A 15,139-nucleotide genomic window follows, 5' to 3' on the forward strand; every position below is an offset into this window, starting at 1 on the left:
AACATCCACTCGTTTCAAAGGCTATTGAATGTCAATGACAGGCCGTTCAACGTTAGGTGTCATCACAAACTCACTTTGATGTCCATTTCTTATGCGCAAAACCTAAAAAAACAGGATTTTAATAAAAAGACCTCTTTGAACCTTCAATCCAAAATGACCGCTGTTCCAAGAATTACTTTTACGGACTCTGAGCTGAATCCATTTTTTGGAGTGTATATAGATTTTACTGGATGGCATAGTGACGATATTTCCGTACGCGACAGTCGATGGAGGGAGAATTTTAATGAGAAACCTCATCTCCTCAGGTGATTTCCCTGGCAGTCAACAAACATGAAATGAAGCAGTGAAACTTGATGGGTACATTGAACAGTGCTAAGGCCTACTTCTGCCGAGAAAAAAATAATATAATTATAAAGACTGGCTTTTTTTCAGCCCGCACTGTATCAGCTTCAATGCAGTTGTGAACATGTATTTTTTTTGCGTGCAATGCATCTCTGACCAACCAAAAAATAAATTACAAAAATCATTCACTCAAGGGAGGCTTGTGTGCAGTTATCCACTGCTTGCATAGAATATTTTAAATCAATTTCCATTTGTTGAATTTTGGCCCCTCTCCAATTTTGTAGGGTGTCAGCAAAAGCCACAAGAATGTGGCATAATATAAACAAAGTACTGGAACTGTCACCTCTCTGGGATTTAAATGAGACATCCGCTACACATTCCTGGTAAGGTCTCATTAATATGTGCATCGCAATTAGATGGCAACAAAACAAACACGCAAAAAAACTGTCCCTCAATTCAAGTTGGTTCACCACCCAACTGCATTCATGATATCATCATCCTGTATCTTCTTCAAATACAAGAAATGTGCAGGGTGTAATTCTTGCTCCGGCCTTCCTGTTTGCAGTTTACATGTTCACTTTGTGCCTGCGTGGATTTTCTTCAGGTACTCTGACTTACTTCCACATTCTATTAAAAAAATACTTTGAGATGTGAGTGTGATTGCGGATGTTTTTCCTTCCGTGTGCCCCATGGTTGGTTGGCAACTAGTTTGTGGGCTGCCACATTCGATTCACACACCAGACAAACTGAGTTACCAATTACGTAATGTAAATGATCATGCAATACCTCCTCCTCCAAAATTGGATTACACCCAAAAATTTGAATTGAGCATTGATTCAGTAATTGATTTACAGGCTGGAAATAGCCTAAGTGTTTCTCTATGTCTCCAAAAATACGATCTAGCTTAAGCACAATCATTAAGAATGAATTTATACACGGACAACAATGTAGTATCATCTGCAACAATCACCGAGGGGATTTCTCCTACCTCATCTGAGTTGAATCAAAATGCAGACAGAGGTTGCGGTTTTAACGGCTGCATTCTAATAGAACAGCAAACATGCAGTGCCTTGCCCATTTGATAATTAAAATATCACTTACTCCTCACAACCATGAAGTGTATACATCTTGGTAAAATATTTTCACTCCATATGGCTTGCTGCGCAATACTTTGGTTAAAATGTAAATGAGCCACTGTGCTTAATTAAATACATTAAAATTAAAAAATCAGGCACAGATTTGGCGCACTCCACTTTTATTTTGCAAGTACTTCTGCTGACAGTGTGAGGCTGTTGGCAGAGCTGCATGAACATTGTAAAAAAAAAAAAAAAAGATCATGATATCGTGGCAGCGGGGCAGACAAATGTAATCGAGTGGTGAAATCAACCATGAAGAAGACAAAACATACCAGTCTTTCAATCACATTTCTATCCAGCTTCAATCACCGTTCTCCACCCCACAAAATCACACACAAAGCAGAGGTTTTGGTGACAAGCACAAGGGTTTATCATAATAAAAGAAATAAAACACTTCATTGTGTGTAAGAAAATAGCAGGTAGTAACTGAAATGCACTTCAGCATGCTTTTTCCCGCCATGAAGTGAGTGAACATAACTTCATTTTAGAGATCTTAATCAAAGTAACCTACATGTAATACCAAAGTGCTTCAAGCATCCCAACATAAGACTTCAAAAACATTGGCAAAAATATTTGGATGAAGTGGAAATAATGATGAACAATTAACTTGATCAGTCACACAGACACTATTTTATTAGTATGCATGTGAGTGTGGTGACCTCTCCTTCTCCTCTTTGGAGCTCAAAAACCGACAGAAAAATGCATAAGAAAAAAATATATAACCATTTTACCAATATTTGAAGTCGGTATGAAGCAAATTATTTGGAGTAAAAATCAAGTTAGACAAACACATTCTCCATGTGACGATCCATTAAAAATATGTATGTGTAATCAATGAATACAATGAAATTTTGGGGGTGCCATGGAAGGCAACACCACACTTTGATACCTCCGGCCTTGCCCACCTCCTTTAAAACACTCCTCTCAAACCATCCACCCATCCAATGTGTCCGCCCATCCATCGTCTGTCCGTCCGTCTGCTGTCCGTCCATCCAATTAATCCATCCATCCATATTTTTATCCACTTCATCCACCTCATAGGGCTTGTGGGTGTGCTGGACTCAATCAAAGCTATCATAGCTTTTAGATTGCTAAACTAAAATCTAAAAGCTATGATGGGCAGCCCCTCACATCCCCTCCTGCCCACCCTGACAGCACTGAGTAGCTCCTTCAGCCAGAGTCTGTTACACCTGCACTGCAAGAAGGAGAGGTACCGCCGCTTGTTCCTACCGATTGCTGTCAGGCTTCTTAATAACACGTGAAAAAAATAATAATTCTAAAGAACTGGACTCTTGCATTGTAAATAGCACAGCCACCTTATGTTGACTCAATACAGTGACATATATCAACTATGATTTTTATATGTGCACTATGTACAGTTCTTTTTAAGAAACATTTTTGCACAGTTAAACATTTCAGTCTTCTGACATTTCTATATTCATAAATACACGAATTTTGCTGCTGTAGATTTAAAATGTATTCAAGGCTTTCTGATTCTGATTCTTCAGGCAGTCGGCGTGGTACAACCTGAACTTGTTGGCAGCCAATCACAGTCCCCCAAACTAATTGGGAACGATTGTGTGCCTATCTAAAAAGGGTCACCCGGCAAAATATAAAGTCACACTGGACACCAGAGCCTGCAAACAACATCTTCAAGGGACCAGCCATGGATGCCAGACAATTGTATGACACACAGATGAACAATGATCCATGCTCATACTTACATTAAGGGAAAATTGACAGTGTTCCGTGAATCTGTGACAAATGTGTTTTTGAATTTAGCAGGAAACCAGAATATCTGGGGAAAACCCAGGCAAACACAGGGATACCATGCAAACTCTACACAGGAAGGCCGGAGCCAGAATTTTGCACTGTGATAACGGCACACTAACCAGACGAAGACAAGGCAATTGTAAAAAAAATGTAATAAACAATTGCACTATTTTGCGTCAGCACTGCGATGAATCTAATAATTGATTGTTTTCTCCCCTAACCTGTCCTACACACTGCACAAATTATTTATAATCATTTATTTTTCCAAAGGTTTCATCCTTTCATCCTATCCATGTACCAGGTTTTAAAATAATACTGTACTTTCAAAGGTGTTAAGAATATAAATCACAATGTCCAAGGGACTGTAAGGACCGCACATTATTGCACCCTTAATTATGTTACCGACATTAGGCGACATATTACACAATTGGATCAACTGCAAACGAAACGGTTTTCTTGATAACCTGGACATGACCGTAATCAGAGTGTTCAGCAAGCACGACAAGAGAAGGCTTTGTGAATCTCTCTCCTCCACCCATTCCATAATTCAGTTACGACCAAAGCTGTCATTTAGCGCAGAGAGACTGACAGGGCTTTGAAAGTAAAGTTGAAAGAGCAATTACCTTGGGAGAGATTCAGTCAAAAGGATAGAGCCCACAGCTGCTTTCCCATCTACAATAACACAAAGGAAGTGAAGGATTGGCATATTACTCATCAGAGAAAAGAAATACAACGTCCTCAATCTTTTGATTTCACGATCTCTCAATCGTGTTGCATCATTATTTATTCACATAAGACAACAGTTATATTATGTGACATCACAAGACTGCATGCCATGTATATTGCTCCACCACAATTACAATGGGGCCATTATCTAAATTTTACAAGGACCTTATTCCCACATTGATACAGTAGGTATTTTTTTAGTTGTAAAATCAGGCATATTAAATCAAATTTATATATCCTTTAAGCGTTCATAGATTTAAATACTATATTGTTTCGGGTCAATGGATGTGCCAATTTAATGTTTAAGTCCTTATTATTATGGGTGGTAAAGGTTGACTATTTCCATTGCATTAATAGTCGCGAGTTACGATTTGAGAAACATTATGTTGTTTGTGTTCTACGTAAACAACTGTATAAATAAATAAAAAATGCTATTTAAACACAAACAGTGTAGCAATACATAAAATCGGACATGTAAGGCAGTCATATCAATTTAGTCTTGTTGTGTTGGAGCTCAGTCGCGAGTTTCTTGTGTGTGTGCCACTTCAAAATCTCTGTGTCCTATTGTGTCCTATACAGTGCAAAATACTGTTCGACTTTATTCTATTTAATTAGAAAACAATTATAGGATGATTCTTTTTCTAAGCAGAAAAGACATATTTTGCAACGGATTACCTCATTCACTGCCATCCCCGAAATTATTCAGGAATTGAAATATGACATGGATCGCCGGGTTTTTTTTTTCTTGCACGGGGTGCCGATAGAGCGCTGGTGACCTCTGTCAATGTTTTTTCCCTTCCACGAGGGGGCAGCATTTGCCTTTTGTATAGCCGCCCCCACTTGCACCTGGTGTTACTCCAGACCCATATAACCTAGGAATTAACTTTTTTCTTCTCATGAAAGAAGGGAGTCTAAGGTTTCAAGCGTGGTATTGAATGTTTATGTAGTCCTGAAACTCAATATTCTGCAATTTGAGTGAAAATGACAAAAACCCTGGCACTGGAGTTGACACATTTTTGCATATATCTGGAAATGAATGAGTTATTGACAGTCCCATTCATAATACGGGGAACCTCTATTTATACAGTGGAGAGGAAAAAATGAAGCACCTGCCTCACAGTCAATGATTATGTTTCAAATTTGAGGTCGGACCTTCCATTGAGAGGTTTCCCTGTCCTCCTTGTGCTCTATGACTTGTATTAATGTTTCCTCCCACATTGTAAACACATTCACTCAAATATGTTGTCTTGTTTAGTTTGTGTGGGGCGGGAGGTCACTGTACGTTGTTGATTCATAAACAAGAAAGTGGTGCTGATTGGGAGTTTCACTGACGACAATCTAATTAGTGCTGCCCCATTGCAGTAGCAATCACTAAAAGCCACTGGATGATGAAAAATTCATAGAGAATTGAAGCATCCAGGCAGTTTTTAATTAACATTTAGTAAACAAACAAGGTTTCTGTACGACTGCAGGTCCTGTAATTTACTCTTTGATTATCTCTGCTCACAGTAGGTTGGAATTTGGTGCACAAAAGAATATACAGTACATTGGGACCGTGATGTTAAATTTAACCAAGTGACTCAAATATGTTTGAGGATAATGGTAATGCCCAGATTGGAGAAATTCTTATGTCAGAAATGTGGTCAGCTGTAAAAATGAGTGAGCACTCTTTGAACACCTGTCATTATTTCTATAAAGTGTCGGATGGTGCTTTTCACTGATGGATTGATTAGAGGTCCACAACATGACAACTATAGATCATATGTGCGGAAGAGCAGTGACCCAAATGTGTAGTGTGATCAGAATCGCTGTGACTTATGATATTGTGATTGTGGCCAACATACTTGTAGATTGTATTTGGCCTTTCATGCACCCTGTAACCTGATAGCATGATCACATGTTCACTGTCGTAACTGCTGTCCCTGAATGTGTTGAACTCATTTAATGAAAGGTGTATACGCAGAGTATGGGCCTGTATCATTGGATATCCTGAAATACAGCTAAATCGTCATAAGCCACTGTGCTTGTAAATTTACAATGAACAGACATTGGCAGGCTTTTATTAAAAATGCCTGCTCAAAGTTTCCGGTTGGTTGACTAAACCGTTGGAAATCTGAGTACAAGCTTACAATGTGCAAACTATCATCCTGGGTTATATCTTATTAAAAAAAAAACCAAATAATCTAATCCTTTCAGAAACAGGATTTTTGTCCGGATCCCTCATCTTGCTTTGGTGTGCTTGAGGCTGTTTGTTTGTATGAGTGATTCTCCATATCACAAAGAAAGGACATTCGTGTCAGAAGTCACTTCATAGAAACACCCATGGAAGCAGAGTGAAGAGGTTCTGCTTATCAGTTTTGGCTCATGATGCCCCCCCCCCCTTTTTTGTCCCTGGGCTGTATCTTATTAGTTGCAGCCTTTAAAAGCCTCTTGCTTGCCTTTCACAGGCACACTCCACCACCAAAATGCATGATTAGTGTGGAACTGATGTTCTCAGTGTTGAACCACAGTTGATGTTGGGTCATGCTCATTACTCTTACGCGCCATTGCCATTTCTGGAAGCAACACATGAAGCAAGGCTTTGCCGCTGAGAAGATTTGGGAAGTTGCAGTGATCAGAGAAGGAGCAGGCCTTTACATGAATGAGGTGTGTTACGAAAAGAGAATATTCATCAACATGCTGTTTCATTATCTAAGAAAAGGACACCATTTTTATACTTTATCTTTACAGTGATGATGCCTCTCTAACTTAAAAATTTCTCTAACCGATAATTGATGGTTGATCATTTGCTTCACCAAAGTTTATAAGCTGTCACCAAAATCATGGAAATGATCTGGTAGTGGTCCAGCTACAATCGTAAACACATTTGATAATGTGCGATCAAAACTGAGAAATACTCAGATTGATTGTTCAGCTGTTTGAATCCTTATATCAAGTAACGGCCTTTTAAAACAGCACATCCTGACAAAACAAGCGTTGATAACTCATGAGACTAGCTACCAGCTGTGGCATCAAGCTTTCAATCACATTTCATGGCCCATTTGTTGTGTATGCATCAAAGTGGGAGGCTGTTTTGAAGCGCTCATTGCGGGCCCTCGTCGCATTAAAGGGGGACAAAGGGGCTTGAATTTGCTATCTTCTCTTGCCTTCTTCCTCCTCGTTGCGAAAGCAGACATTGTGAGTGGAATTATCCGTTTTGTTTGTGTACTTGTTCCCTGAGATGTTGTTAACCCTGTTGGCAAGGCTTTCATCCAAAGTCAGCAGGGAAACAAGACAACAGTATCATTATGGATTTAGTGGGGGGGTACACTGCTCATAAAAAAATCAGCATTACTATGGACATTGACTACTTATTTGTATACTGTGTAAAGTTGGAAGCATCGCTTATTCTTTTACTTTTCACCTTTGTCCATTCAACAGCATTCCTTGTGCTGCTTTTGAGAAAATAGTGCTTTTTGGTGCATCTTACAGTCCAGTAAATACGGCAAGATGAATAACATGCCTTTTTTTATTTCCCCTGCACCCCCCACAATCAACTTGGGAACTGCCCAGGGGCTATCAGTTGATTGTGACTGCAATCATGTTTCAGTGATTCTAGACCACAGTTAATATTAGTGGATTTAATTCAAAAAATTTAACTGAATATGTCTTAAAAGTTTTCACAACAAATACTGTCTGTGTTCAATGTGCGGGAACAGGCAAACGATGTTGCTGGACAATTCAGGGCCCCTTCATTGAGATTCATTCATTGCTAACAATACCCTGAGCCTCCGGCAATGTTGCTATTTTGGAACACACCTCCTATTCCTTAGATGGCTGATCCAAAATACCAAATTTTTACATCACACCCTAGTCTTGTTTACTATGGTCTCATTTAATTTTTGCTTGGTGTCATGAAAGAGAGTCAGTTAATATATCATTTTTAATATGCACCAGAAAATTGGTATGAAATAGATGGTCTGAATCTCACAGATGAAATTATATTGGTCCTTGGGCACCCATTCTTAGTTTTAGGGCTCTTGACTCTAATTTGTTCTCGGCAAATGTTAAGCATGTATCTCTTCCAAATATAACTAATGATGGGATCTTGGGTGTCAGCACTTTGATTTCAGAAAGCGTTCCTGCTAAAAAAAAATCATAAATAAATTACAAAAAGCCATTCATTATTGTAATTACTGGGTGTTGTCATACTGGGATTTGCATGATACTGAGTTGGCATTCACTGTTGTACAGTAGACAACAGTGAATGACAACTGTTTTACTACCAGGCCACTTTTTTGTTTCTGTTCATCCCCCGGAAATAGTTCCTGTGAAGCTTTCCTTTCCAAGACTATTTATACTGATTTCAAAATTGTATAGCCTCATTTAAACGGGCTCCCTGGACTTCTCAGAGAAACACAATGGATTGTCTGAAAATTCATCTATTACAATTGTAATACTTTTCTTTTTCTAGAAGCGGGTGCCTTAACAATTGCTGAAAACAAAATTACCAGTGGTGTCAGTATGCGACAATATTATATTGAAAGAATGATGTATTTACTTTGACCCAACAACATGTGTACAGTTTATTTATGAAGTGTACGTAATTCATGGTGACCACTAGAAATTTACAGCATAAACAATGGACTTTGAATTCCATTGAGTGTAACTTTGAAGGATCAAAAGTAATGGGCATCTGAAGTGAAGTGAAGAAGACAGGAGTGATACTGCTTGGTCCCAGTGGAACATGTACATTCCATTCTGTAAACTTGCGCCCCCTGGCTCCTTATCTGAAGTCAACACCTTCAAACTTGGGTCTTAAACTGGACAGTGACTTTTAACTTCACAGGCAAATTGGTGCTGTTATTAAATCCAGCTTCTTTCATCTTGGGCAGCTGGCTAAAATAAAACATTTTCTTTCTCATGAGCACCTTTAAAGGACAACCGACATCACCGGACAAGTTGTGTCCATAATTTGTAAAATCGCTTCAAATGACTTCTACTGAGATTACAAATATTCCACCGCATATAGCTATATTTTACGTTTTAAGACTCCCGCTGAATATTCCGGAAGCCTTGTTTTTGAGTTGGTGACGAGTCCTCACGTCACGTCACTGAAGGAACGCCCCTGACCGAGAAAGGACATACCTTGCATCACCTCAATGCATTTTGCGGTACTTTGTTTGGTCTGAAAACTTCGTGTTGATCCGTGTTGATGGCAAAATTAGAAGGAAAACACATAGATAACGCAATGGTGAATCGTTGTATGTTACACCGAGACAACTATTTGATATTCGCTGACAAAAATTCCAAGCTGAAAAATCAAACCATTTCCAACAGAGCTCTGGCACCATCTTCTGCATTTTCTATGACTCTACACATCAGTCTTGATCGCTCAAAATGACCCGAAAGACCTTCTTTAAACGATTTCAAACATTTATACTTTCCTCTTCAGAACTATTCGAATCATATTCATAACTGGATGCGTAACAAGAAAGCATATTCTCTGGATCTGAAGCCATTGTTTTGATTCTCGAGCAACGCAAGACGTCTTGGCGTGACGTCACAAACTGGGGGCGGGACTTTCTGAAAATGCCCAATTCGCAGCTCAATTTTTTTGCAGATTTTGGACAATTGAAGTCATTTTTATTGGTGTTTTGCATTTGACTAAAAATATCAGCCTGCGTGTTTTGGGTATTTTAGATGCTATAAAACGTTTTTCTGATGTCAGTTACGAAACAAAAAAAATGGTGTCGGCTGTCCTTTAAGCAGTAATTCATACCTTTGTCACATATCGGTAATCGGTAAGCGCTTTACTTTGGACTCAGCCAATCCATCATGAAGCGTCTCCAGATGGTCTAGAATGCTGCTGCTCGTCTCTTGACTGGTACTCGTTAGAGGGAGCCCATAACTCCTACTCTGGCATCCTTTCACTGGCTCCCTATACATTTTAGAGTCAAAATCTTAATATTTGTTTTCAAATCTTTAAATGGCCTCGCTCCTCCTTATCCCTATAAGCTCATACACCTCTACACATCTTCCGGTGCCTCAGGTCTGCTGACCAGACATTATTAGATATGCCAATAACTAACCGGAGGCTTAGATCAAGCCTTTTACGTTGCTGGTTACAGTGTCTGGAATGACCTGCCACTGAACATTCAGCAAGCCCCTGAAACAGTTTACAATTCTCCGATCAAAGAGTTTCTACCTTGGTGATCTTTTCGGCAGGTTCTACACACCATGGCTGTTTCATATTGTTTCAGAGCATTGGGAATGAAGGTCACCAAAGTATGAGAATGCATTCAGGCATAGAGAGAAAGGATCTGGGAGGAGGCGCCGCGCCAGTCATTGTTAGCAGAAGCGCAGATATTGTTGGCCGACACCCAAAGGATCCAAATACGCACGCATCCAGCAGTGCAGCGCCAATATTTTTCTCCTTCATGCAATTGCCTTGCAACTGCGATGTATACAAAAAGCTTTCGAATAGCTCGAACAGACGCATCGCTCAGACATAAATAATCCATGTGATGGAAACATCGACATCGTTTTCTTCTTTTGCATGTTGCGTTTACTACGCAGCGCTTACTTTTTTCTTCTTAGCCAAACTTTCATTGTGCTTCCCAAGTCACATACAGAAACATGCACATGAGCTGAATATAAAGGTACAGTGAAACACACAAAGTGAACTTCTGGCATCACAGAAGCACTTTTACCGTTTTCCCTACACTTCAAGGTGAGCTTCAGATATTAAGCATTTCATCACTTTTATTGTTCAATGTTCAATATTTCTTTAACCGTTTCTAGGAGATGGTGGTTACTACAGTGGAGAACGTATCATGTCACAAGGTGATGAGAGGGTGAACAAATGTTTTTCTCCTTTACCTGTGGAATATACCTACTTGACATTGTAACCATCGAGCATCGGATATCGTCCTACCCCACATTTACTGGTCTGCTCATACACTGCTGCAGAGAGAAAGCATACCAGAGTTTCGGTTGGTGGTTTGACATAAAACTGGTGATTATGGAAGGAGTATTCGGTCGTAAAACGGTACTACTTCCTACTTTGCGTATGACATTGCCATTTTTGCATTACATGGACTGCAATTCTTGTGGGAAGTTGCTGCGTGTTGTTTACTCTTTGTGAGGTGAGCAATTGTCTCCAGTGTTTGCAGAACCTCCCATCCATTTCTATCTAAAGCTTTCACTCTCATGTCTTTATTATTCATACAGCTCCACTTTGTACAAAAAAATAAAACTAAGTAAACATTTCTTCATGCTTGATAGACATCCTGAAATGGCTTGCAAGGTGGAAATATATACCTGACTAGCTTTAGTCATTCCTTTGCCTGTAAAATGCAGGGCATTTTACTGTCTTATAGCGAGGCTTTAAATATAGACCTGCATTGAAAAATATATTTACCGTATGTGTCTTGGCTGCCATCGTTTTTTACTGTCATCGCGCAAATTCTGCACAAGGTCAAAGAATGACCTCGCACCCTGATCTGATCCGCCGAGACACTTTGGAGTTAATATCAGTTAATTAATTCAATGCACTGAACAGGGACCCGCAAGCACAGGTGAGGTGGACTGCGAGTGTGTAACGGCAGCTGAGGTAGATGGTGTGGCGACCGAGGCAAGGTTGGCGAAGGGCGTAAACTGAGAGGGAAATGTTGGGAGTAATCCACTGAGTGCCTCTAATGTAATGAGTCAGCTTCACTTATTTGAGACCATTAGAGCAGGGAGGAGGTTCAGGAAGTCAGGAGAGCTATCAGGAGGTTATGGAGATTCTTTCTTGACAGAAAAACTTGGTATAGAATCGGAAAAGGGGATAGGTCTGCTATCTGTCTTCAAGCTGGACAAGACACCAACTGGCAGTATTTGCTTTATTAGAATGTACGTCTGCAGTGTTGCACAATTGCTGAATTTAGTGTGACGGGGACTCAGAATAATCATGTTATGATCCAGCTTCAAAGTGGAAGCAAGTGTTTTTATTTAGAACAGGCCCTGTGTTGCAGATGTTTTCCTAGGATGGGAGCGGGTGAGGTTTGGGTAATTATCGAATTACATTATATTGGCCTTGACGATTTTCATTTGGCTTTTCATGGATTCAGCATTAGCTGTGGAAACAACATCTCATGTCATTTGAACTGCTTTAAATATTTTTGAAAGATAATCAGGATGATTATGATTATACTTGGCACTTTCTAGAAATTAACATTTTCACATTTACTTTGGATTTGCTTATATCTGTGATTTAGACTATAAAGAGGAATTACAAATTATGATTTGGAAAAGTTTCATCTTCAAGGGAATCAATTTCTCCTCATCTGAGGCCCTGGTATTCAAAGAAAGCCCCACTGTGGGGGCATAGGGGTTAAAAAATCTGTCTGTGTCAAAAAAAGTAAAAGGTGAATACAAATGATGAAGCAGCTAGAATGCGACAGATTCCTTGTGCTCACTGTGCAATGTTGCTTTCCTGTTCCATGTCAAATAAAGTTGGTCACTATTTTCTTCAGCCTAATTAGTCAACCTAAACTTGAGAGTGTTGATAGCGAGTTCATACTAAAATCGTGGTGGTCATGGTAAGAAACTTTCCAATGAAACTTGATTTTGGTCCAATCCTCCCTGGGGTTAGTTTCAATTCATGGATGTTTTAGTCGCAGTTCTTGGTTGTGGACGTATCCGATTATGTTGTTGTGCTAGGCATCTGTTTAAAATTCTACCTTTCCCTGATATTGTTTTTATTAATTTTTTAAGCCATCTGCCAAATCTCCTAATCAGTCGAGTTTTGTTGGATCTATTGTGCACTGGAAAATTAAGCGGGATGAGTTTTCACAAGAGCCACATGTGCTTGTTTGGCATGGTGTTGAGGTTGGATCGGAAGCAGGGTTACACACTAAACACATGGCCAGATGTGACATGTGCTTCTGGCTGTGACAAAAAATGGCATGACAAAGGAGAGGGACAGGATTTGTCAGGGTGATGTGTTAAAAAAACTCATCCCCTCACAACCAAATGTGCATTTTTTCATTTTATAAAATCTGTGGCTAAACCTATTTTCACATTAAAATGCATCACATCTGTAAGCAGCAATCACTGAACTGAAGACGCATGTGGTCACATGTGAGGAGGATGATTGCGGGCCAGCAATAAGCTGCCAATTGGGTTGAACCATTTGAGCCACAAATGCACATTAAACCATACTTGAAAAGATTATGACCATTATGAAAAACTAACATTTCACATCTTTGGAGTGCTTAAAAACTGTGTAATCCCGCCAGGCATAAAAGTGCTTTAATGCACCATTAACCATATCCATGGTCCCATTTTTGTTTTTCTATGCTCCTCATTAGGGAATTTAAAGCTGATGAACCAGGTGGGGTCCACCCCTCAACTGGTTGCCAGTCAGTCACAAATTAATATGATGCTTTCATTTAAAGAATTTCTCTATAGGAGTACCTTTAAATGGAGAAAATGGTGTGTGTTTGTATATACGTACGTACTGTATGTATATATATATATATATAAAGTATATATATACAAAATGCCCTTGATACCATGTCCTCCGTCTACCGATCACTCGGTCTCGTGATCAATGTAACCAAAACGGAGGTCATGGCAAAAGAGAGTTCTCCAACCCCAGCGTTCACCCTCAGTGGCACACCCCTCAAGGTTGTCCAACAATTCAGCTACCTCGGCAGCATTCTAACACCCTCCTGTCTAATTGATGATGACGTCCAGGCCCGCATCCATCAAGCCTCCAAAGCTTTTGGCAGATTGCGTACTCGTGTGTTCGAAAACAACCACTTAAGAACTCCAACAAAAGTCGCAGTCTACCAAGCAGTGTGTGTGTCCACGCTGCTATATGGCGCAGAAGCCTGGACCGTCTATCGACGCCATGTGAGACGCCTTGATGCATTCCACATCAGGTGCCTCCAACGAATCCTTGGCATCACCTGGCAGGATCGTGTTCCACACACCGACATCCTTCAACGCACTGCCTCCACCAGTATCGAGGCCATACTGGCATATATATACTTTATATATAAAGGGGAGAGCGAGAGAGAGGCCACACCCGTATCTACTTCTTGACTGTGCATATGCATCGGCACTCTGCGCTGACGCTCGCGTGCTCCTCAAGTCCTGCATCCATCCAGCCAACAGCACAGACCTGTGAAAATTCTGCCCACACTACTCATTATATGATTAGCTGTACACTCTAGTCACTGCTTTCCTGATAGGGTTAGAAGTGCAACATTATCAACTGAAATCTGTTCTTCACTGTGTTTGTTTACATTTGCCATAGGCAATGTTTTATTTTGAGTTCGTTTTTTCAAAGCAGTTTGTCTGATTGAAAAAAAATGTGTGATATTCTGTCGTGTCCTTTTCTTGTCTCAATAATCCTCTTCTCTCCTCTCCTCTCCTCACCCTCTAAAACAGGTTCCTCATCAGATGGGCGCACTGACCTTCTACCGATACGAGCAGCCGATCGTAGACTACTGCCAAGCCCATCAACCCCTGCGGCTAAACATGGGCTATGAGGGGCCCCCTCAGTGTCTGGAGGGTCTCGAAGACCTGCGGCCTTGTGAGAGGTCCACAATTCAGACAGTGGCGCTCCCGGCCGTGCCCTCCGCTGCCACCATAGGGCCCTCGGTGCCAGGGCCCCGTTCACCCACACCAGCACTCAGGCCAACGACTGATGCTCCCAGCGGCGGTCTTCCCACTGAGCGCACCGGCACACTTAAATTTGGACGCTAGCGAGCTGGATGTCAGCCTGTGATAAATTGTGACTTGAGAATAATGGGGCAGCTAGGCTGGTTATTGACCTCGAGTTTGGAACATGAGTATAGACGTTAGGAAGAAGAAAGGTTTTGGTTTTAATACACACAATCTGAGCGAATTCACAGTTATTTTCCGGAACGGCTAATTGAATATTGTATGGGGGATTTTTTGGTATGTTGTTTGTTTGTTGCCAATTCAACAGAACATGTTATGTTTTACCAGAGAATACAAATGAAAAAGAGTAGTCCGTGACCAATTTCAGTCTTTCAAGTTGGCCAATTACACTGAGCTCATATATGTTTTGTTTGATGTTTAATTTTTGATGTCCGATAAAATTAATTATGTCAGCGTACACATCAAACCAAAGAGTTAAAAAAATAATCATTGTTAAACTGAAT

General features: G+C 40.2%; 1 protein-coding gene across 2 annotated transcripts in view; it reads left to right on the top strand.

Annotated features, from left to right (window-relative positions):
- Positions 1 to 15,139, top strand: part of LOC148884396 (leucine-rich repeat transmembrane neuronal protein 4-like) — a 125,999-nt gene that overhangs the window by 66,870 nt on the left and 43,990 nt on the right. The window contains exon 3 of one of the 2 annotated variants that reach the window (XM_089020138.1): positions 14,400 to 14,861. The exons of the other annotated variant lie outside the window; for it this stretch is intronic. Coding sequence (XP_088876264.1) covers positions 14,400 to 14,717 — 318 coding nt within the window. The 3' untranslated portion in view covers positions 14,718 to 14,861. Of the gene's footprint in view, positions 1 to 14,399; positions 14,862 to 15,139 lie in introns of those variants that run through there. 2 annotated transcript variants of the gene reach the window in all.

This window comes from Hippocampus bargibanti, linkage group LG18, assembly GCF_051943395.1.
Source record: "Hippocampus bargibanti isolate YZ-2025 linkage group LG18, ASM5194339v1, whole genome shotgun sequence".
Classification (NCBI taxonomy): domain Eukaryota; kingdom Metazoa; phylum Chordata; class Actinopteri; order Syngnathiformes; family Syngnathidae; genus Hippocampus; species Hippocampus bargibanti.